Raw genomic sequence first — 25,818 nt, 5'->3', positions numbered from 1 at the left:
AGCACACAGCCCCCGTATCCTCACCCCCTCCTATTTCTATTTCCGCCCCGGTCATGGCAGCTGGATGCAGGAAGCAACTGTTTTCAGAATAGATATAAACAAGAAGCAAATTATAGTTTCGAAAGACGCTCTTTAAAGAGTATTTGCGGACTTACCTTTGCTTTCTGGCGCCGTGAAATATGGCTACGACAGCTCAGTTATTCGAGGTAAGTCTGTTGTAACAAAAATGGCACGGAGGCTGTCACGGTCTGCATTACAGCTTGCGTATAATACATTGTTTTCATAGCTCATGAAAGTGCGTCATTCGCGTGCTATATGTAAGTTACATAGTTTAATTTTGACATATAATTTCATGCTGCATGTTGGCAGTACTAGTTCTGGGGAGAAGCTAAACACCAAACTGTCACAAAAATACTCTGCCCAGCTTTTCTGTTTGTGTTGTCAGACGACCTGTTCATGCAAATTATGAATAAAAGCTCTTCAGATTCTCTAGGCCAGGGGTTTTGAATCTTTAAGATGCCAAGGACATCATCTTCGTGTCATGGACACGCATCCTAAAATTTTGAGGCAGCTAGTGCTTGTATTTTTATATTTATATTAACCCCAGTTAATAAATTAAAGGCATGGTAGGTGATTTGTTCCAGAAACATTGCTGGTTGAAAGTCTCTTCACATCCCGATAGAAATCACTAAGTTGTCTAAATGTGTTTATATATATATATATAAATATATCTTGTCTGTGGAAGGTGTAGGACCTTAAAATGTTCGTCCAATCATTGCAATCGGTCCGAATGCAATGATTTGATGTCCTATTTTGTCCCACCCACTTTTTAAGACCAATATTGGACCCACTCACTTTTACCGTCTCTAATTCAGCGCATTTCTGTTCACCGACCCATAACCAATAAAAACTTTATTATTAAATGCACGTTTTTCGATTATTTCCTTAATTTTTTACTGAAAATAAATGCCTTTCCGATCTGATATGATAGTTGATGGGAAAAGGGAGTAGAGCGAGTTCGGCAAAAGGCAGATTTCAAACCTCGGGTCGATTTGCGTCAAAGCTTTCTGCCATGTGCTTTACCCCTACACTATTGCCACTGTTAATAATTTGGCGTCTTCTGTAATTTTGACTGTCTCAACCAGACGTTTAGTAAACAAGACGGGTTTGAATGGCATCTACACTAGTAAAATCTTTCAGGGGGAGGATCCACCCACATGCTTCCATGCGTTATACGATATATATTTACTTAAATATTTATCTGTTTCATTGGCAACACTAACAACAGCGAAATGAATCTGCAGCAGTCAGGTGGTACAGGCCAGAGCTTGTTAAGTTGCTTATGTTTACAAATATTGTAATGTTGTGTGCTTTGAGATTTTTTTTTTGCTCCTTGCTGTACACGTTCATGTGTTTTGAAGGAGGCGTGGCTTTGGAGACGCTCTGAATGAAGGCTATTGCTAGCATCTCTGAAAATTACCTACCCTACCTTTAAAGTATTATAGAAAATATTTAGTTTTTAAATCTTTTTACTCACTACAATATTGTACTGTTATATGTATTATTTATTTAAATGCATACATTAATTTAATCTATTTATTTATGTATTTAGGTATATCTTTTTTTTTTACTTTTCTCCACACACCCTTGTGGCCCCCTAGAACATCTTCGTATAAGCAGTCCAGATTAACCCTCTTTTTTATTAAAGCTTATTTATCAGTGCATGGCATTAGCAATAAAATGTTTGGTTATTCATCTTTATTATTTTCATAATTTCTATCTTACCAGGAGCCATTTGATGCTGATGAGTATATTGAGAGACTGGCATGGAGAACACCTGGAGGAGGTTCCAAAGGAGGTGCAGAGGGATTCGACCCCAAAAAGTGAGTCACAAAATATTGGTCATTGTCAGAAACATACACCGCTAGTCGTACATTTCGGAATTCTTTACTTTGCTTTTATCTTTATCATGTTATTAAAAACCTCTTGATCTAAAGGCTTATGCTTAAATGTTTGAATTTGTAGACAAACATACATTTGCTTATATATGAATTTTATCTTAAAATGGTTGAGTTGGCTGATATAGTAAATGAAAACAAGAGGGCCAGTGTTGGTGGAAACTCCTTCAGTGCTGTGTAAAATGACTTTCCGTGTGCACATTATGAAATCGGTTAAGAGAAGAACAGAATGTGCAGATCTGTAAAATAGCCAAAAGTTGGACATTTTATAGAAGCTGAAAAATAAGATGCTTTTGATTTTAACATTTTTATTTTATATTATAAACACATTTTGATAGACACAGTAGTGGACTGAGAGAGAGGTGAATGGGATGGGAACAGTTTCATTTTTGTCTTATCTCATAGTTTTATTACTATTGTTAAATGTGGATAATCATAAAAAAATTATAATGTGGATACACTTTTGACTGAGCATACAGCTTTTAGATTTTTCAAGCAAAACATTTGACAAAAATAAGCTAAAATTAAATAAGTTTTAAATAATTCAACAATACATATATTATTTTTGTGCACTTTCTGGTTGTCAAACATTGGACAGGTGGAGCATGTTCCAAAACTGAAAGACTTTAGTTCATCTTCTGAACACAAATTAAGATCTTTTTGACAGAGATTTCTGTCCCTCCATTGACAGCTACGCAACTTATACTTTGACCAGTTTGACGCTTCAAAAAGTTCATGAAGAGATTGTAAAACTGAATCCATATGAATTGAGCAGTTTAGCCCTCATTTTCTGAAGAGACTCTCACTTTATATGATGATCAGATTTAATTTAGGCTTTTATTCACATATAAACATTCATCAACTCAACATCAGTTGTGGTAAACAGAAGCTCAAGCATGTTCACTTTGTGCAAGAACCAATGAGGTTCATTCTCGCAGCACTTTTGAGCTTCAGCAAGAACCAATGAGGTTCATTTTCATGTTACGCATCACGTTTGAGCTTCCTCAAGAACCAATGAGGTTCATTCTCGTGTTACGCATCAAGTTTGAGCTTCCTCAAGAACCAATGAGGTTCATTCTCATTTTACGCATCACGTTTGAGCTTCCTCAAGAACCAATGAGGTTCATTCTCATGTTACGCATCACATTTGAGCTTCCTCAAGAACCAATGAGGTTCATTCTCATGTTACGCATCACGTTTGAGCTTCCTCAAGAACCAATGAGGTTCATTCTCATGTTACGCATCACGTTTGAGCTTCCTCAAGAACCAATGAGGTTCATTCTTGTGTTACGCATCACGTTTGAGCCTCCTCAAGAACCAATGAGGTTCATTCTCGTGTTACGCATCAAGTTTGAGCTTCAGCAAGAACCAATGAGGTTTGTTCTCACGCATTCAAGCAGGTTCGGTTAAGCTTCTGTTTATGTTCGCTGATCAATGTTTATATGTGACTAAAAGCCTAAATTCAATCTGTTCATCATATAAAGTGATCAAGTCTCTTCAGAAAGTTTGGATTAAACCGCTCAATTCATATGAATTAGTTTTACAATCTCTTTATGAATTTTTTGAAACATCAAAGTGGTAATTATGTAGCTGTCAATGGAGGGACAGAAATCTCTTAGATTTCATCAAAAAGATCTTCATTTGTGTTTGAAGATGAACGAGAAAGTCTTACGGGTTTGGAACGACATGAGGGTGCGTAAATGATTTTTAAATTTTTGAGTGAACTATACCTGTGGTTATGCTGCTTGGACATCTGTGTGAAATTCAGAGAAACTGACTTCAAACATCCAAGAAAAATCACCTTGAGATCAGTTGGTTAAAATTAATTAGTAAAGTGGCATTACGTTAAAAAAAAATTCTCCAGACAAAAGGTCTAGCACCATTTATTTGACCAGCAACTTATTTATTTTACAACAGATGTCACCGATTATATAGTTTTCTTATTCAATGAAATACATTTTTTTTGTGTGACTTAATTGCCCAAAAGTCACTTTTATAATAATAATACAGTGTCCACAATCACAACTTGACTATTTGGACGGTCATTTCACTTTCAGAGACAAAAGCATAAAAAATACATGAAGTTTACTTTAACACACACAGCAAAAGTGCTTTTGACTGCCAGAGCAGAAACATCGCCCTGAATTTTACACCAAGCTCTCAAATAACCGACCATGAAGAGGCTGTTGTGAGCTGGGCAAACCATTGACTTACAAATGATGGAAGAGAACAAATTTGAGGGGAAAAGATGGAGAGGAAAAAGAACTTAAGCTGCCAGCAGCGTTTAGGGAATTACGGTGATATGAGATTATATACTCATCACTTCAGAATGTTTTGCTACCACCCAGAGAATCCAAACTTGCTGAGTTGGAGCTTTTGACTTTGCTGTCCTACAAGTTCTTTGAAATGCAGCTGACGAAGCTTTTGGTTGTATGTGTGAGGTTTCCTAAATATTTACGCACACGCACAGCACGGAGAGGCTCTTTTTATGAAGAACCACAATTTATGGTAACAGGCCATTAGCTGATTTGCTGCCGAGGTAAGTGCTTATGTGATCTTGACAAATAAGATGCTCTCCCTGGATGCTTTTGGCTTCACAGTTTGAGATCAGTCTCTGAGATTTTTTAAGAGTCTATTTGGAGAAGTATTCATGAACGATAAATGAATCTCGTCCCAGCATATACTGATCCCTGCCGTTGAGCTGGTTTCGGGATCTGGGAACAGAGCTTGAGGCATTTTCCTATGATTGGTCAGGTTTTGTATAACATTTCCTCACAGATTACATGCTAGCCAAGCTAACCTAATTTGGGACGTAAGCCTGCCTTTTGCAAATCAGACTGTGAAATGGATCCTTTTTCAGTGTTCTGTGGACACAAAGAGTGTTCTTTGGAACGCACATCGAAGCCTCCACTCTAGTGTACTTTCATGTATGAAAATGACTCCAGAGTTCTGGTTAAAATCTACATTGTCAGCGATTCTCCTTCTTTTGGCTAGTAACTAAGATCCACATATAACCCATCTGCCCATATTTCAACATAAAGTAAGATCCAGAAGTGTGTGACGACTTGGGCTTAATTTAAAAAAAAAAAATGCTCAGAATTTTCTTAGCATTTGCAGGCACATATCTGTAAAATCTGATGATTATATTATTCCAGCATGATTTGTGAATGTTAAGAAGTCCATTATTATTGGGTTATGTTGCATCTCTATGTAGGCTATGCATGTTGTGTATGAACAGCACACTTACAAGTTTTAAAATACAGAGGTGTGGTGAAACTAAATTAGGTTTTTGTTTCAAGAAGCCAAGAATGACATTATAAGATGACTTTGGGGACAAAAGTAAATGCATGTAGTTTTATATTTCTTTTAATGTGTTTAAAATGCTTGACAATTCAGAAATTGTGTTTTGCCGCCTGCAGCTCTTTAATGCCATGTCTTCGGTTCCAGATTGCTGGAAGAGTTTGTGAACCACATTGAGGAACTAAAACTGCTGGATGAAAGGATCCAAAGGAAGGTGGAGAAGTTGGAGCAGCAATGTCATCGTGAAGCCAAGGAGTTTGCCCACAAGGTCCAAGACCTGCAGAGGAGCAACCAAGTCAGTGGCCTTTACATTTTGGCTTTTATTCTAACATGGGTTGGGTATTGACACAATTTTCACGATTCGATTCAAATTCCATTCACAAGCTTTCGATACGATTACTGATTTCAATATCGATTATTGTGGATGTATATCAGATACAGTACATGGCAAGTTTTCTTGTGGAAAAAAATTCTTAACTACTGCTGTAAACTATACATGGTAGTCAGTTGGTACTTGGTACATTACTAATATTAAAGGTTAAGATTAACTGATTTAAATACAAACATGAATTACACTCAAGGATGTTTTTTTATAATAATAAAGTTATGTTACTAACTTAACAATTACATAATCATATTTCTACTCCAATAAACATTTAAATGGTGGCAATCATAAAAACTAAAAAAAACGGATTCATTCAAACATGCATTAATATTGAAGAACATTACAAATTATTATGAATAGCCTATGTAATGTGGTGCATATATTTATCAAAATGCTCATCTCTAGAGTTCATTTCTCGCTGACTAATGAGTTTATGGGCACTGAATGGGTTTTCTGAGGTACATGTGACATTATGTGACATTGTTCACAAGCTGTTTTATTGATGTCTTTCCACGGTTGAAACACTGATTGAGTGGTTACATGTGACGTGATAAATATTTCAGTCTTCATTTTCAAGTCAGACATTTATTTTGCGCTGTAAGCTGCGCTACTGCGATCTGTCACACTAGGGCTGTGCGATATTGAAAAAAAAAAGCGATAAAAATGCATATCCTTGTTAAATAATGCGATATTCGATATGCGATACGATATTGCTTTAAGTGTGTAAAATCTATTTAAATTATATTAAAAAGATTATTTAAAAACTGAGAATGATACCATTTATGTGTTTCACATTCTTTCTGGGAAAAGAAAGCATCGCTACAACTTCTGAAAGTGACCAGCAGTGTTTTAGCAAAAATTGATGTCACAAATCTGACAACATCATTTTAACATCAGTGTAAACAAACAAAAAATGTAATGCCAATATTTGAATACCGAAAACTCTTTGCTTGACTTGGTAATATATAGTTATATCAAACTAAAACTTAACATCAAGAACTTCCAGGTAAACAAAGACACCTGAACTAGGGGTGGACGATTATTTTTGTTATTTTAATTTATCTTTGTTATTAGAAATTAGAACTAAAAACCGTAGTCTTCAAATGAATTAAATATACACTGATACATAATAAAGCTACAAAGGTTACACTGTCTATTCTCTGCTATATGCATCGACCTAAAACGTAAAATTTTCACAATGTTGAAGTAGCCTATTAAAATCATTCAGATATTGCGTGCCCTTGCGATATGTACATTTGCGATATTTCGATAACTGCGATATATTGTGCAGCCCTATGTCACACCACATTAAACAGCGCCAAAACTGTATTTATTTTTTTAATTTTCGTAATAAAATGGACATCATTTGAAATCTGACACTTTGTATCTTATCAAAAGTAACAAAGCACAAAGATTATTGCGATTGATTTGGATGGGAGGGGCTCTACAAAGTTACGTTCATTCATCAACTGAAAACAGGATAAACGAATCGATTCTTGAATTTAAGAATTGATATCGGTTCATAAAAATGAGTCGATTAAAAGCGAGAAATCGATATTTTTTACCCAGCCCTAGTCAAAAGGCAAGGAGCTTTGAACCATTTGGGTAACCTTGTCTTACTTTACCATCAATTACATGTATAACCTTAACTTTCTTGTTATTCTCGTTTCAAAGGTAGCTTTCCAGCACTTCCAGGAGTTGGATGAGCATATCAGTTATGTGGCCACCAAGGTGTGTCACCTGGGAGATCAGCTGGAAGGAGTCAATACTCCAAGACAGAGGGCAGTGGAGGCTCAGAGACTCATGACATACTTCAATGAGTTCCTGGATGGAGAGTTGCGCAGTGATGTCTTCAACAATCCTGAAAAGGTCAGATTTAGATCGACTGCCTAGCAACTTCAGAAGCCAAAAGGGACCACATTTAACCACAAATGATAGAGGACTGACATTATATATTATTGTTTAATTTTTTTGTGTAAAAAAAGATAGTTTTTTTACACAAAATTCTGTCATTAATTACTCACCCTCATGTCGTTGGACACCCGTAAGACCTCCGTTCATATTCGGAACACAAATGAAGATATTTTAGTTGAAAGCTGATGGCTGAGAAAGGCTTCAGATAGGCCTCCATTGGCATTCAGTACATTGACACTTCCAAGATCCATGAAAGGCACTTAAAACGTCGTTACAAAGTCCATCTCACCACAGTGGCTCTACAATAATTTTACGATGTGACGACAATAGTTCTTGTGCGCAAAAAAAAATCTAAATAACACCTTTATCCAACTTGTTCTCGACTGCCGTGTGTGCCTCCACGACGCATGCGCGAGAATATGACGCAGATCCGGCGTTCGGACATATGACCCAGAAGCGATTTGTTTACAAGCAGAGGAAGACGCGCGTGTCTAAGCTGTTGGATTCTACATTGATCGTGCTTTAGGTCTCGGCGTAGTGCTCAAAATGGGGCTTAAGTGTGTATTTCATGGATTCCCGAACGCCGGCGCTACGTCATATTCTCGCGCATGCGTCGTGGAGGCACACACGGCAGTCGAGAACAAGTTGGATAAAGGTGTTATTTAGATTTTTTTTTGCGCACAAAAACTATTGTCGTCACATCGTAAAATTATTGTAGAGCCACTGTGGTGAGATGGACTTTGTAACGACGTTTTAAGTGCCTTTCATGGATCTTGGAAGTGTCAATGTACTGAATGCCAATGGAGGCCTATCTGAAGCCTTTCTCAGCCATCAGCTTTCAACTAAAATATCTTCATTTGTGTTCCGAATATGAACGGAGGTCTGACGGGTGTCGAACAACATGAGGGTGAGTAATTATTGACAGAATTTTCATTTTTGGGTGAACTAACCCTTTAATAGTGTTGTAAAATGCATGTATGGTATAGTGGTGTAACGGTACACAAACATGACGGTTTCGTTACCTCAGTTTTGAAGTCACGGTTCGATACGGGTTCGGCACAGCAGGGGAGAAAACTAAACATAAAATGGCTTCTTTTGTCTTTATTAAACTCTGTTTTGTTTTGTTTTTAACAAAAGTGTCTCTACTTTTAAATAAATTATATTATATTTATAATTTTCTTAAGGATAAAAAAACTTAAAGGTTACAGTTAACAACAGAGCCCTAATTATTAAATTTGGTGGCTGTTTTTATTTTGAGATATAATAATTAACCCTCAAAACATAAGGCAGGTTTTGCATTAAATTCTAATCGAATTATTTTCTACTCCAAATCATTTTTGAAATATAATAATTTACACAGTGGCTGGCATAACTTGTTTTCATGACAAATTTATTCAAACATTAAATAATCAAGACATTGCTAACAGGTTAAAGGGATAGTTCACCCAAAAATGAAAATTGTGATAATTTACTCACCCTCAAGTTGTTCCAAACCTGTATGAGTTTCTTTGTTCTGCTGAACACAAAAGAAGATATATTTAGAAGAATGTTTGTAACAAAGCAGATAGAGCAACTATTGACTACCATAGTATTTTTTTCCTTACTATGGTAGTGAATGGTTGCTCTCTCTGCTTGGTTCCAAACATTCTTCTAAATATCTTCTTTTGTGTTCAGCAGACAACAACTTGAGGGTGAGTAAATGATGACAGAACTTTAATTTTTGGGTGAACTGTCCCTTTAAGTAAATATAATGACTAGGCTAATATAATGCATATACGAAATGCTCCCCTCTAGACTTTCTCTAGCGAACTAACATGATGTCGACACTAAATGCCTGAGGTAAATGTATTGCTACATGAGATATTATTCTCAAGCTCTTTAATTGATATATTTCCGTAATTGTCGAATGACTGCATGCACAGAACCGTGACATCCTTACCGTGACGGTTCGGAACTAATACATGTACCGTTACACCCCTAGTATGGCAGGATCTGGTTCCATAAATCATCCAAAGCCTTTGTACAACGCTCTGTGCCCATTGCACATTACCATGTGCTTATTTGCGGTACAGGAGATCAGGCTATTTTAGCTGATGACTACTTCTGTTGAACGTATAACAAGTTAATGTCAGAGGCCGGTTGCACCAACTGTGCGAAAGTTCTTTGTGATGTATATTTGCTCTAAGGTAAAACTTCTAAATGTTTTGCACCACAACAGGACTTTCTAGACAGTGGTCTATGTTGAAGTTGTAACCGAAGCAACTCTTGCAACCAAAAACGCTAAAATACGCAACAGTGATGCATACCGCAATAATGGATGCCTGAGGCTTGTATATGTGGCCTGCTTAGATGTTGATTTACGCCAACTTAATTGGAAATGACACTTTATAAATTAATCTCTCAAGTCACTCGGTAATGATGTGACCAACCCTGGGTGGCAAGTCTTACATCTTCTGATGCTATTAGCATAAGGCCACCAACAATCTTCTAGAGAGCCATGTGGGAATATACCCGCCAGACTTTTCAATATTTCTCAAGACGTACACGCCTCCAGAAGAGAAAAGAGGGGAAGTGAGAGGAGCTGCCGGTGAATAGCTAAGGGGGGGAGTGAAGGGAAGGGAAATGGAAGGAACGAAGGCTGGGTTAATCCCTGTGAAAGGGAGGGCCAGGCCCAGGCAGCGAGGAGACAAGCGCCGGTAAAACCCCCAACTGCTGGGAGACGGCTACATCACTTACATGGGATTTAGCTAATCTTAGCTGGGGGACAGATACTTAGAAAACCTCAGCGAGGAGAGCGGAAAAGGGATGGATCCACCTCACGGGAGCACAATAATGATGTTAGCTGAGGCAGGCAGGAAAAGGAGAGTAGGAACAGAGGATATGTGGACGGCAGGGCCTTTTTCTTCTTCTCGTCCATCGGGCTTGAAGGGAGAGGTGGGGGGTTCTTGACAGGGTCCTGTTTTTGCCTAGACCTCCTACCTGCCTATGGGGACAGATTATGCGAGGTGATTTACTGAGGGATTATCCATTGTCCATTCTTAATAGTCATGAGTGAACGTAAGGTGTTGGCTGGGCAGCGGCTGACGGACAGGGGTTAAGGTCTGGTGCTGATGAGGTTCAGGTGTGCAGGGCTGAGCTAACGCTTATCATCCTCATGGTGGACGAGAAGAGCGAGGGATGCACAAGAGAGGGACCGATTTACCGTAAGCTGATCCCCAGATTTAAGGGTGCTGCCTCTGGCCTGTCTGTCCTGTAGTGACCATTTTCTGTCTCTCACCATAGTCTCTTCTCATCCCAAACAGATAAAGGAAGCTGCAGACATCATTCAGAAGTTGCACCTGATTGCTCAGGAGCTGCCATTTGATAGGTAAGCGACCTGCAGATGGAGTTTTGGCCATATTGGAGGTTTGGGGTACGGCATAATAATGGTGTGAAGTACAAGAGATCATATAAACAGTCAGCCCTGATTACAGGTTAACTGCCGAAAGTATACTTCGGTTTTTAACATGTATGCTTAGCATATGCGTACAGCTGAACACATTGCCTTTCAAAGTAGGGATGTTAGAAGTACGGGTCGGTTCTGAAATTTTGAAAATGTGACGATACCAGCATTTCTGTAGTACCGGGTACCCACTAATAGGCAGTTGCTATTCCAAAATTGCCACAGAGAACCGTACAATTTTAATGGTATTGGTACTGACTACTAGAATTTTAGTATTGTACTGTTTCTCTCCAGAAGTTATAAACAATTGTCAACATGGGTTTTTACTATTCCGGTATTGTTTGTTCCTCTTCCATTTCTTTTTTTTGACAGTAAAACGGCAGCCTTAGCCAGTGTTGCCACCTATAAAATAACAAATAATTGTGCAAATATTGAATGAGAGTGAGCATACACAGTACGTACCATGAGATAAATATTATGCTTATTACGCCACACACACTGTGCGTAACCCAATTCGTAAAAAATGAAGTAAAGTTTAGGCTTAGTGCTGAAAAGTTATGCGCAACTAACTTCACCAAATGCAGTTCCAAAAATATGCACAAAAAATTGTGAAACAATTTCCAAACATACGCCCATTTGCCTTGAAAACGCAACTGAATGCACTTCAAAGCAAGTGAATGTATTAATGCATTGGCCAAGACATAACAACTGAAAACTTTAAAAAAAAATTGTTTTGACTGTGTCTGAGATCTAAGCACACAGTTCAAACATGTTTGCTGAAATGTTCTCTCGCTGATCATGAATGGTGTTTTGGTCTGATAAAAGATTTGTTTTAAATTCCCCTGTTCTTCTCTCTCTCCCATGCTTGTTTCCTCGTTATGTACCTGTTCAGATTTTCTGATGTCAAGGCCAAGATAGCAAGTAAGCAGCTGTAAACTAAACAAGACAATGTTATTTACCCGTCTGCTAAATATGCAGTGTTAACATAAGCCCTGTGTTTGTTTGACAGGTAAATATCATGACCTTGAGCGTCAGTTGATTCAGGAGTTCACAGCAGCTCAGCGAAGGGGAGAGATTGGACGCATGCGTGAGGTGGCAGCAGTCCTGCTACATTTTAAGGTTTGTTGGGAGATACAATAAGAGCCTTCAAGTTCATACCAGATTCGTTTGGACATTTCTTACATGTATAATGCAAAGTTATTATTTCTTATCTTATTTGTTGTAGGGTTATGCCCACTGTGTGGATGTCTACATCAAGCAATGCCAAGAGGTATGTATTATTTGAGGATGGGATGTTCAGTGTTTCTGTTCTTTATATCCATCAAGTGTAAACTTGATTTCAGGCTCAATGTTTGTTTTGTTATATCATGTTCTTTTGGTGTTTGTAGGGAGCGTATATGCGGACTGATGTATTTGAAGACATTGCTGTTCTGTGTCAGCGGGTTAATAAGCAGGTTGGAGAAGTCTTCTGCAGTCCAGAGACTGTCATGGCCAAACTCATTCAGAGCATCTTTGAGAACAAGATACAGGTACATAACGCACTGTATGCACGTGTACGCATAAAACAATTATTAGTACTGCTTGCCAAGGCTATATAAGTTAAAAAAGTGGCTGCTTATCAACTGGTACTGCATCGAGTCCGTATTAGCAATAGGGGTTGCACAGACTAGTTGACTTTAATGCTCTGCCATGAGGCTATAAGCTTGACGTCGACTAGTCACTGATCATGACCTATAGAAGGCGCAACAGGATAACAAATCTTTGAGGTCCACTTACGCTCTGTTTCCAACAGTTAAAATGACAAATAAATGCATACACAAGAGTATGTTTGACTATACCTTCTGGATGGTCAAAATCGATCGGGAGAATGCACATTTTAAACAGCGTATTGTAGATACAAGTTAATCGCCGTTCTAAATTAAAGGCTGATTTATACTTCTGCGTTGGACCTACGCCATAGCCTCTAGTCTACGCCATAGACTTTTTGTCAGTTTTCATTTATACTTTTGCGTCGTTGTCCACTTCGACATGCAATTACACATGCAGACCGCTAGTAGGCAGTGTCCAGGGGCATGTTGATGTATCAAGGCAAAAGCTGAAGAAGAAGCAGCTTGTTGTGTACGTTGTTGAAGCATCAGCAGTGATGGCGGCAAATAGACAGCGACTTTTGTTGCAGCTTGAGTTGTTAAATATCAAAGAACTGGTCATTTATAATCCACAAGCAGAAATGTGTTTGAGGAAATGTTTTGAGTTCTTTCTTTTTTTTACTTGAGGGAGGGGTTCTAGCTGACCAATCACATCACGTAGAATTGACGTGTTGTTACGTCAGTGCACGTCAGGCTACGCCATAGGCTATGTATGCTACACACAGCCTAAGACGTAGCTACGCGGTACCCTTAATCAGAATTAATGCACTGGTGCATTGTAACGCACACACATAAGCTGTGTCTCATTTCAGAAAAGTACTTTCACAAGAATTCGGAGTGTGCATGAAGTGTATCCTTCGCTGCTGCAGATAACCCACAATGCTTTGCGTCGCCATTAACAACCGTCATGTTTTTTAAATATTATTTGAAAAAATGCAGACGCCGGCAGATATACATGCAAGCAAAGATGTTGATGTTTAAATTTAACTCGTTTCAAGCTTGTTTTTGTTTTTAAGCTGTATTACCTTAAAAAAGATAGCTGTGGTAAACAGGATTACAAGTGTTTAGTGGTTTTTAAGCGTTTAGAACAGTACTTTGCTGTCAAGGCAAGAAACATTTCAAAGTCATTATCAAATTATAAATAATTTTAATTCATATAACTGGTGTGAGCGCAACGACGCTGTGAACGTGTTGGCATAGCAACGTGATACTCTTCCAATGTGTGTCCTACGAAGGACGTCTCGTTTAATTCTGATTAAGGACACTGTATACCGCATCCTTCACAGGATTTGTCCTCCGGGGGACGCAGCCTTCGAAATTAAATAAAATGAGACACTTAACCCCACAGCTTCAATATTAGTAGAGAGACCCTGCCTGGTAGAATGAATTCACACGCAATTGCTCTCTCACTAAGGCATTCATATAAATGTCATCTTTACTGTGCTACTTTATCTGTATCTGATTTAGAACGAGCAGAAATCTTTGAGAAATATAACAACCAAAGACAATAGAACTGATAAGCTGTTATGTAGGAGCAATATTTACTTATTTGTTCATTAATGACGCCATCAGCGACTAATAGACACGACTTTCATCACATAAATGTCGACTTTAAATCTGATTAGCAATACTACAGAACGGATGGAATTGTTACATTTTTAACATTTCGGAATCAACTTAGTATTAGTGTTGTCAAAAATACCAGTACTTCGGTACCATGTTACACAAATTGCCTTTATTCGTAAGATTAGTTTATGTAAATATAGTGCATACCCAGAAATAGACACAGTTGATTTAAAAATCTCATTTTTAAATTTGCTCAAATGGTCCCTTTTTTGATTTCAGGCTCATGTCAAAGAAAAATTAGACGAGACCCGCAACTCTGATGTGGAGCAATACCTCAAGAACCTCTATGACCTCTATACACGGTATCAATCAGTTTTTCGTTATTATTATTTAATTATTATAATTGTTCACTTTGCTCTCATCAAACCCTGTTTTTCTTTTTTTCTGAAATGGTTTAAGTCTCACATTTGTCAAATTCATGTGCTTTACTGAACACAAATTTTGATCTGTTGTAACCCATTTGTTTTTAGGACAACGGCACTAGCTGCTAAACTCACAGACTTCAACTTGGGCTCAGACAAGCACACATTTCTATCTAAGCTGATAAAGAATATCTTCTCCTGTTATCTGGAGAGCTACATAGACATGGAGCGTCAATATCTTCAAAACCGCAGCGGCATGATTCTTCAGCGCTATTACGACTCTAAGAACCACCAAAAACGCCCTTTAGGCACTGGAAGGTGAGAATTTTTTTTTTTTTTCAAAAACTACTTTGAAAAATTAAGACTGTTGAGTCAAATGCATGTCTTTTTATATGCCTCTTACCTTATCTGCCATTTCTTCTCATTTTGACAGTATCCAGGAGCTAAAAGAGAGAATCAGACAACGCACAAACCTGCCTCTAGGACCTAGTATTGACACGCATGGAGAGACTTTACTCTCACAAGAGGTTGTAGTCAACCTGCTACAGGAAACCCGGCATGCCTTTGAGAGATGCAACAAGGTATAGGAATCTTCAGCACCGATTTGTTACAAAAAACCTGAAGGGCCCTTTCATACACCCAGCGCAATGCGACGCCAGGCGCGATGCAAGTGTTTTTTGCTAGTTTCAGCCCGACACTGTTGTTCGGTTGTTTAAATTGCAAATCCTCTCGCATCCATCCGTTCACCCATGGGCGTGCTGGTCTGAAAATGAGGTGTGTTCAGACGCATTGTTGATGCGTTGCTCTTTTGAGTCAACTTAAAACGACTGCAACATTGACCAACAAAAACTCGGGAATTCCACCATGTAAATATCAATCGGCCATGGTGCCAGGGCAAATGGCTTTTAAAGGGAATGGGAGATGAGACTCTGGCCCCGTTTCCACCGAAATTACCCGGAACAATTTGTCCCAGGAACTTTTTTCCCAGGAACTCTTTTCCCTCAGACCTGCTGGTGTCTACGGTCTAAAGTACCGTGAAGATTAGTCCGGTGATGTAGGACTGTGCGCAAATTTCCAGAGCACACTGGATTTCGTCCTGCACAAATAAACGTAATAAAGCCTGAACCTCATCATCAGTCCATCGGTCGTATTTTTTTCAATCCATTGTTGATTTGAATAGTAAACTACTCTTACTGCACGCACCGCAACAGACTTTTAGGTGGAAATAAAATGCTGCGTGAACTCAAACAATGAGAATGTTCAGCGCCCTAGTCCCACCCCCGAAAGTTCCTGAACTTTGAAAAAGTACTACCTCGCGAGCAGAGCCATTTTGAGGGGGAAATCTTTACCCGGAACTTTATTTAGACCCTGGTTCCTGCTGTCGAAACACACCAAGTACCACCCCAAAGTCCCTAGTTCCTGGGGAAAGTTCCCGCGGTGGAAACGCGGCTTCTGATTGGTTTATTGCATGTTACACCCAAAACAGACCCAGGACTCATTAAGAGACTAGGGACAACACTTTTAGACCATGCGCCTGGTGCGTTGACCATTTTTTCCGTCATTAAACTAGCAAAATTGGATTCGGACATGCCCTAAGTGCACGTGCGCCATGCGCTTCAGACCATGCGCTCAGATTGTTAAAATAGGGCCCGAAGTCTTTTTTCAAAGTTGGAAGTTGTGGGCGATAAAAATTTGCATTATAGATTCACTTTCTGTCTTTTTTGCAGTTGTCGGATCCAGCAGATCTACCAAAGAATGCCTTCTCCATCTTCCTGATTTTGGTGGAGTACCTGTGTGTGGACCATATAGACTACGCTCTTGAGATTGGGCTCTCAGGTATGACAAACACCATCTAAAACATAGAACAGTTGATAATATTATATTGCACAGTATGTGAGCAACAATGTTCATTCAATGCATGACCTCCATTGTACAGTGTTATTCCTACTCCTATGTAGCTTCCTTCCTGCTGAGTTTATGCCATTTTAAATTCTTCATATGAGTTTAGAAATTGTAATTACAGGTTTGTTCAAATCAAGTTTATTATCAGAATCTAAACTGAAGACTAAAAAAACAGAACCTAAAATAAATGCTCATGACTGAAGTAAACTAAAATAATGATTTAATATGTAGTGTTGTCCTTAAACCTACCTGCTACCGTAACATAAACATGCCACTAGAGGACGATACTACACAGGCCTATTGACATGTTTGTGTTAGCAACAGCAGTGTGAGAATTACTACCATCATGGAGAAAATCCAACTATCAAGGAACTTTAAAAGTTTAGGCCTGTTTTTAGGCCTGGAAGAATAATGGAAATTATTAAAATATTGAAAAATCATGGAAAAGTCATGGAAGGTTTGGTAACTTTTCAGTTTAGGGTCCAATTCTCACTATTAACTAGTTGCTTATTAGCATATTACATAGGATATTTGCTGTTTATTAGTACTTCTACAGCACATATGAATGCCTTATTCTCCATGACCATATTCTACATCCCTTAATCCTACCCAATACCTAAACTCAACAACTACCTTACTAACTGTTAATAAGCAGTAACTAGGAGTTTATTGAGGCAAAACTCATTGTTAATAGTGAGAATTGGTCCCTAAACCAATGTTACTCATTGCGCGGCTCGCACCAGCTTAATCTGCGGCTCGCATGGCAGTACAAAATACGGTGAAATTATCATGCAGTCAATACATATATTTCATAAAAACAAGCAGGGCTATAACATAACCCATTAAAAACTCAGTGTCTGCTCTATTACAAATAATTTGTATAACAAAATACCCCAAAACATGGAAATACAGACTAGAAAGGATATTTAAACTTGCTGTGCCTTACGCCCATGACTCAATGCGGAGTTGTCAGTTTTGGCTGTTTTTCGAGCTTTTAACGGCGAATGTGCTTTTATAGATCAACATGTTCTCATGAAATGCGCATCTATAACACAATTTGTATTTGTCGTGCAATTTATACGCCAAAATGACTTTTTACGTGCATATGATGCGCATTGTCAACTAGGTTGAGTGGTGTGGGTTACGTGCCAGCATCATGAGCACAGGGCGCCAGAATCAAGTTCTCTTTCGCTCTTGAACAAACTATAACACACACAATTATGCCTAAATGTCCACTTTGTCAAGTATTCTCAGAAGAACAGTTTTAAATGAGTTAAATAACGTCTTAAATGAACTTAGAGTTGAGGAAATGGCAGATCTTAAAGTCACAGCAGCACTAACTTCTAATGAAGTTTGAAGCCTAATAAATGTTAAAAAGCCTTCAATTACATTAATGTTGAATGGCAAAAATGAATGTTTAAAATGGGGGAGGGTCTATTTCATAGAGGTATCAGTATTAGAATCAGTGATTCTGGCCTTTATTCATAAATTCATGCCATTGAACAAATAAAGTCAGAGCTCAAAGTGAAAATACTGAGTTTCCCACTAAGATATTGCCATTCATGTGGTAAATACGATCATTCCTACATGACTTGAAGGCAGCATTAGTTCAAAGTCTAATCAAACAAATTTGCACCAAATGAAATGAATGAATCTGAAGTGGACCGTACATGACAATGCTCTCTCATTTGTCTTCCGACTTTCGCAGCCATCCCATCTGCAGATGCCAAAAATGCCAACCTCTACTTTTTGGATGTGGTTCAGCAAGCCAACACAATCTTTCACCTCTTTGATAAGCAGTTTAACGATCATCTTATGCCTCTTATTAGGTGAGTTTGACCGACTTTGCTTCCCTGGTTTCTGACTCTTTGTCTCTGCGACAGCTGGATTGGTGACTTTCCTGTGACTTTTGTTTGAACTCTAACCCCTGTAGCTCCTCGCCTAAGTTGACCGAGTGCCTACACAAGAAGAAAGAGGTGATCGAACAGATGGAGGTGAAGCTGGACACTGGGATTGATCGGTTGGTTCAAAACTCTGAAAGCTCTGTTTGAACGAGCTTCTTCCTTAATCAAAACCAATATTTGACTTCATCGTTGTCATTAAATGCAATTTCTGTGACCTTTCTAATGTTTCCTTGTTTTTAGGACACTAAACTGCATGATAGGCCAGATGAAGCACATCCTGGCGACCGAACAGAAGAAAACTGACTTCAAGCCAGAAGACGAGAACAATGTCATGATACAGTACACTACAGTAAGATCATGCACTGTATAATAATTGTGTTGCGCAGTGAAAAGATCACTTTGAAATCCTTAGAAAGATTTGTAGTAGTAGCCATATTCTGCCATGTTCTTTTTCTAATGTGTTATTTTTCCTGTGCTCTTTCTTCAAGGCATGCTCAAAGGTGTGTGCCTATGTGAGCAAGCAGGTGGAGCGTGTGCGGAGGTCCATGGATGGTAAGAATGTGGACACTGTTTTGACCGAGCTGGGTGTGAGGTTCCACAGGCTGATCCATGAGCACCTGCAGCAGTTCAGCTATAGCTCCATGGGTGGCATGCTAGCCATCTGTGATGTGGCAGAATACCGCCGCAGCGCCAAAGATTTCAGGGTAAGGAGAGGTCAAAGGTCTTATTTTTGCCACCTTGTGGCATTCTGTATATTTTATTTTATAATGCCTTAAAGGGATAGTTCTCAATGTCCTCATGTCGTTCCAAACCCATTAGACTTTTGTTCATCTTCGAAACACAAATTAAGATATTTTTTAATGACCACTGAGTAGGGCTGAACGATATATCGTTATCGTATCTATATCTAGATATGAACTTTCAAGATATTACTATCGAAAAAAGCAACGATATAGACGATATAGATTTCCCCTCTCCGCGCTCGCCCTGCATACAACTCTGGCAGTCACAACAAACATCAGTTTGAGTGCCCTTGAATGCACCGCTAAAGCCAGCGCGCACGCGCGCACTACAGGGACTTGAGAGGGGGGCGGCGTTTCCATGGTGACACGTCATTGCTTGTCACGTGACACACCGCAGCAGCAACAGCGCTGAATGAATGATGATCTGCTTTTGTCATTTTTTCCTTTTTTATTCAGAATATTCACAAATGTGTTAGCTATGGCATGAAATATCTGATATTCCGATTGTCAAATACATGCAAGTGGAAGTATATTGTTGTTTAAACACCTTTATAACGATCGCGTTAGTTGAGCTGTATGTGCGATGGGCGCAGCCGTGTAATGCTTCCTTCACGTGCTCTCGGAATTATCGTAAATACGAGTTTCCTAGGTAAACATTGCACATGAACGCCCTCACATTTTGAAACTTGAATGCAATGCGCTCGTAATCACGATTTCAGAAGTCGGAATCATCCAATTTCCGATAGCACGTGCAGGCAGCATTAGTTTGTGCCGCAGACGCAGTTCAGAGAATCGGATCTGTTGGATTTACAACCTCTATGTTTACAACACGTGAATTCATCCACTTCTCCCGAAATACTTAAAAGTAAGTGGCTGGTGAACTGGGAATAGAATAGAGTAAACATTGAAGTTACTTACAATGTGTATCTGATATGAATAAAACGTGTCGAATTATAATGGAAAGGATTATTATTACCTCTTCAATAGACATCAGTTAGAGTTTACAAACTCTAAATGTATTGTTTTTTTTTAGTACTTATGTGAATTTATATGTTTGAAACCTAAAATAAACAGTATGTGGTTGAAAACACTGAAAAGTTGTGATATATGACAGCTCTGAGCGCGCCTGTCTCTGTTGATCATGTGATGCACTTGATCATCCGCTCCAGCCTAGACTGATTACACCTGTGTGATCGTACATGCGAAAGGCTTAAAAACTATACATTTTCTGACACAAATTTTTGAAATGTAGGCTTAAATCAAACACATTTTAATTCAGATTCTGGTTTTCACCGAACACGTAGTCATATCGTATTGTATCGATATCGAGATATCTGGCATGAAAATCGAGATATGAAATTTTGTCCATATCGTTCAGCCCTACCACTGAGAGATTTCTGTCCCTCCTTTGAAAGTACATTCCTCCTAAACTTTAAAAAGTTTATAAAGATGTCGTAAAGGTAATCCAAATGCATCAAGCAGTATAGTAATAAAATCTTCTGAAGATACTCACTTTAAAGGTCCCATGGCATGGATTTTTTTTTATTATTTTATGTTTCCTGAGGTGTACTTATATTGTTAGTATGTTTTTTTTTTACATCAAAACATGTCATCATTTAGAAATAAAAAGCATTTTTTCTATCCTGATATTAGCCCTCTGGCTTGAATGCTCTGTTTCAAGGCGCGTGAGACTTCAGTGAAAACCGCCACTGTTGTGATTGGCTGACATCTTTGCATTTGAAATGAGTATTAGATTATGTAGCGGAGGGGGCGTGGTTTAGCGAGGTCTGCAAGCGCTGCCAGAGAGAGAGACGGACTGGGCACACAAGATTGCTGAGAAAGTTTTATTGTATATTGAGTTGTTGAGAGCGCAAGTTTACTTTGTTTGTATCTGAGAGTTCTGAATAAACACGAGTCCCAGTCACTTATTCCTTGAACTTTGTAACACATGTGGAACCCCTCTCGAATACTTTTACTACGTTTTTTACCATCACAGCCGTTGAGATGAACGAATCGTCAAATTGTTGACTATAGCATTATTTTTCGATCTTTTCCCATCACATGAAAGGCTTGAGCATTGAGTAGACAGACAGTCTGTTGATCGCGTGAATGCAGTGATCTCGTCATTGCAGCGCGTTTTCTCTCACAAAATGCTTTCACCACAATTAACAGCAAACACAACATCGACATGAATACATAAGAGCTTCGATGTGCAGCATAACAGCATCATTCATTATAACGGCAGTTTGGGCAAGTGTGCAGATACACTCGCGACGTGTGATTCGCAGCTCTGAACATTATAAAGAGAGTGTTCTTTGATCGCTCTCTGTAATCATTTAAATAACAGATTTGTTTCGTGCTACTGACAGAAACCATGTGAAGTTTATCGTTTTAGTCACTGGCTTGATTCACTGATGCATTACGCTTAGGGCATCAAGACAGCGATCATTAAACGATTTAGAAAGAAAGTCTGTGTGAACTTGAATGATTAGCTACACATCAGAAATCACAGATCACAGATCAGGCATTAATGAACACTGTTACTCACTGTTTGTCGTGGTGCTGTCGAATCCATATGGTAAAGTCTGTTTGTAAAGCCTGTGCTGACATCGTGATAAACGGAATCCATTTTCTCCAAATTCTCTGGGCGGGCAAAGCAGAGGAAGGGGAGGTAACCGTTCCCCGTATGACGACATACAGGGAAGATTCCAGATTGGCTCGTCTGAGCTCTCATTTTCTCAAAAGCAGAGCAGGACACCCAGAACTCGGTTTACACCTATTAACATTTCTAGCCACTTGGGGACCTTAGACAGGCTAGGGGAACTCATATTGTTGTTAAAAAACCTCATAAAATGAAAATGTCATGCCATGGGACCTTTAACATTTAATTTAGGCTTTTATTCACATATAAACATTGATCAGTCCACATACATAGAGAGCTCATCATATATGATAAAACCTCAACCATTTTTCTTTAACAAAATAGATATGTATATCTAGGGCCAGAATTACTAAACAGGGCAAATTAGTGTGAGAGCGCAATTTTAAAAAATCGCAGATGGGAGTGTAAAGTTCTGCGCGTGATCGACTGACGACGCACAAATTAAAGAACACAGACACAGTCGGATCATTTCCATAATGACCAACGCTACAAAGAGCAGTGCAAATTAGCATCTGGTTTAAGACATGCTTTTTTGGGGGGCGGTAAATAATGCCGCAAATACCAGCATACTGACTTCCTCAAACCTTAGTAAATCACCTCGCATGATTCATTTAAATACTCTCCTCTCATAAATTGTGTCTGAAGGGAAACTCCAAATGCATATGCAATATGGTCAGCCGCAAAAATAACCCTGTCCACATCTTTTCAGCGCTAATTGAATCACTGCGTGTCTTTCGTAAATCCTGAGAGTACTTTTTTCACACCAAAAGAGGGTTTTTGCTGGCCCATACTCTGCTAAATGAATAAATATATATACATGTTATAATGTCTACCATTTGTCTGGTCTTTGGCAATCATGAAGATTTATTATTATTTTGAAAAAATTATCTTATGCTTACAAAGTATTTTTTAAATGTAATTTATTCCTGTGATGGCAGAGCTTACATTTTCAGCAGCATTACTCCAGTCTTCAGTATCACATGATCCTTGAGAAATCATTCTAACATGATGATTTGCTGCTCAAGACACATTTATGATAATCAATGTTCACTATCTTCTGAATCACTATTATCTGCTAAATTGTTCTGTGCACAATTTAGATTGCTATCCTCTTGAAATTTCTGTTCAAAGAATCCTGCAAAACAAAAATCATGCTTTATTTTAGTTTTGCAGGATTCTTTGAACAGAAATGTCAATAGGATAGCATCTCTTGAAAATATAGATATTTTGTGAGATTATAAAAAGGTTTTACTGTCAATTTATCAATTTAGTGTGTCCTTGCTGAATAAAGGTGTTGATTTAAATCTTACTCCGCAAACTTTTCAATAGTAGTGTATCACAGTTTCCACAAAAATATTCAGCAGCAAAATGTTGATGATAAATGTTTGAGCACCAAAACAACATATTGGAATCTGAAGGATCATGTGACACTGAAGACTGGAGTAACAATGCTGAAAATTCAGCTTTGCCATCACAGGAATAAATTACATTTAAAAATATATTAAAATAGAAAATGGTTAAATTGTAATTCTATTTCACAGTATTACAGTTTTACTATATTTCTATTTAAATAAATGCAGCCTTGATGAGCAGAATAGACGTCTTTTAAAAAAAAAAAGCAAAAAAAAAACATCCCTACAATTGGTAACTGTGTTTTAAAAAATCGGTCAATTAAAAAATCTAAATACCTAATGAGGGAAATCCTACTACTTTCTTTCCCCTTCAACCCTCTGGCTTCAATAGGAAATAGTCACTCCTACAGCTCAGCAGGTTTAAGTTATTAATTGTGTGTGGTGACCGCATTGCAAAATATCCATAACATAGCATTGTGATTAAAGTATTTTCATTGTTGCCTTATTTCTGATCAATTCAAAAGTTTTTAATAGGCATGCACTAGACTAACAGTTGCATCCAAACCCTCCACAGGTTCCTCTCGTGCTCCAGCTCTTTGACACGCTTCATGCTCTCTGTAACCTCCTGGTTGTTGCCCCGGACAACCTCAAACAGGTGTGCTCTGGAGAGCAGTTGACCAACCTTGACAGGAACCTCCTCCACGCTTTCGTTCAGCTGAGAGTAGACTATCGCGCCGCCCGACTGGGTCGGCATTTCAGCTAATGACTGGCAGGGCTGTCCCAATTACCACAGCCTACCGAACTGCCGTCCACTCAGAGCTGCGGGAAACACAAGTGGCCAATCTCGAGTGGCGTTTGACCTGTTTTTGTCAATGATTCAGTGTGGAAATTAAACTTTGTGTTTAAAGAAAAACAAAAGAGCAACTGTTTCAAAGACCAGGTTGCTCCTTTTTAAGTTAACCCATTTTGTTCTACATGCACGTTTTAATGCGAGCATAGTGTTTCATCTCAGATTTGCTCTTTTTTTTTGTTTTGTTTTTGTTTATGAAATGATTTTAATAAGATAAATAAGAGTAGAAGGATGTTTTGTACATCTTCCCTGTGTTTCCGGCTTCTAACGGAGAGAGGATGATGTTGGATGAACTGAGGTGGACCGCTCGAAGGGACTTGGGTGGTCAAGAGACTTCATTTTTATTTGCTTTTACTTTGATTGTGCCAAATCCATCCTCTGTGGCTCTTCTGGGACGAAAGGGGCGGTTCGGCACGCTGCTCTGGATCAATGAGTCGGTCCAGCTCATTTCACTCAGGCTCTTGTGCACACATAGGGCTTCACGGAGATGACAATTACTGTTTTGAGCTGAACAATGCAGATGTTGTACAAATGTTCATTTCATTTCATACTCTTACAAATGCCATTAACAATGGTTTTAAACACGAGTACATGAACTCGTTTAGTTTTAAGAGTCATTGATAAAATGAGTTTAATTTCTGTCTGATTTACATGCAAACTTCCAAAGCTGACCTTTCCCAGTGTGCTCAGTGCTAAAAGAATAACCTCACACAGGTAATACAATATTTCTGATGTAAATGATAATTATTGCATCTGTGCTAAACCCGCTGCTCACTAAAATCAAAGTAATATTTGCATACACTCATATAGCATTAACATAATTAATGAAGAACTGATTGGCGCACAGCACAATATGAGGCGAACAGCTTTGAGAGTCGTATGAGGTTTCAAAGGGCTCGGGTCACATGGTGTTGGGTTTTTGCTCTGATTCTTTGCTTTTTGTATTCTGACATCTGTATGGATCTTCTGAAGCTCAGTCACAAACCATTAATCCAAGAGACTTTCATCTGACAGGGATGTGTTGAATGCAGTTGTGTCATATGACTAGTTGAACTAACCCTTAACCTCTGCTGAAGAGGCAGGGGTCAAGATCTGTGACCTCTAGGCATGACCTAGGTGTTAGACTGTTAGAGAGGATTAGATGATTCTGTTATACTGTATTGATTTTCAACATGAATTTGTCAAAATGATGCTACATATGAGCTGATTCATCTGTACAAGCTGCTCATTATGATAATCAGTTATTTCCAAAAAATAAAAGTGTGAAACAACGAGACAAGTTTCTTTGAGGTTGGCCTCAAAACCCATGGGTCATTACTAATACTTAGCGCTTTGGGGACTAGAAAAGCGCATTATAAATAAAATGTATTGTATTAATTTATTATATATTAATATGCGGTACATATTTCTGTCCTGATCATGTGTTTATTTATTAGATAGATCCAAACTATTATCAAACGGAAAATATTATAGGTTGAAAAAAATATGATCAAGTGAGTAAAATGGTACATTTTAGGTTACATTTTGGTTTGAGCAGATGTTGCCATTTTTGCATTTGTATTTTAAATTGTTTTTGCAATCCACTAATTTCTCAAATGCAAAAACTGGCAGTTTATTATGAAATTTTCCTGGCGTTTCTTGATTTTTCTCTCTTGTTTTTTTTTTTTCTTCAATCAGATTTTTCCAGACATTTTTTTCTGGGAATATTGTCTTAATTGGTAATCAATTAGACTATTTATAGAAATATTTTCCCTCTGTTTTTTATATATTTA

The 25,818-nt window shown here is 38.3% G+C and overlaps 1 protein-coding gene across 2 annotated transcripts; it reads left to right on the top strand.

Moving 5' to 3' along the window:
• The first annotated feature begins 44 nt into the window (after nucleotides 1–44).
• On the top strand, nucleotides 45–25,333 carry exoc5 (exocyst complex component 5). Of its 2 annotated transcripts, none has more exons than XM_079833653.1 (18): nucleotides 45–206; nucleotides 1,789–1,883; nucleotides 5,406–5,557; nucleotides 7,322–7,512; nucleotides 10,860–10,924; nucleotides 11,892–11,920; nucleotides 12,009–12,118; nucleotides 12,225–12,269; nucleotides 12,388–12,528; nucleotides 14,491–14,573; nucleotides 14,742–14,951; nucleotides 15,067–15,214; nucleotides 16,361–16,469; nucleotides 18,244–18,364; nucleotides 18,469–18,555; nucleotides 18,680–18,788; nucleotides 18,928–19,143; nucleotides 23,771–25,333. In XM_079833653.1, exons 1-18 carry the CDS (start codon nucleotides 180–182, stop codon nucleotides 23,957–23,959), a joined length of 2,127 nt encoding a protein of 708 aa, XP_079689779.1. In that variant the 5' UTR covers nucleotides 45–179; the 3' UTR covers nucleotides 23,960–25,333. The 2 variants fall into 2 exon arrangements, with proteins under 2 accessions (XP_079689779.1, XP_079689780.1); XM_079833654.1 differs by having other exon boundaries at nucleotides 62–206; nucleotides 5,406–5,553; nucleotides 7,318–7,512.
• The last annotated feature ends 485 nt before the right edge of the window (nucleotides 25,334–25,818 follow it).

Source organism: Gobio gobio, assembly GCF_949357685.1.
Source record: "Gobio gobio genome assembly, chromosome: 13".
NCBI classification, from domain to species: Eukaryota; Metazoa; Chordata; class Actinopteri; order Cypriniformes; family Gobionidae; genus Gobio; species Gobio gobio.
Note: the sequence above shows the minus strand (reverse complement) of the source record. Positions and strands in the feature narration are given on the sequence as shown.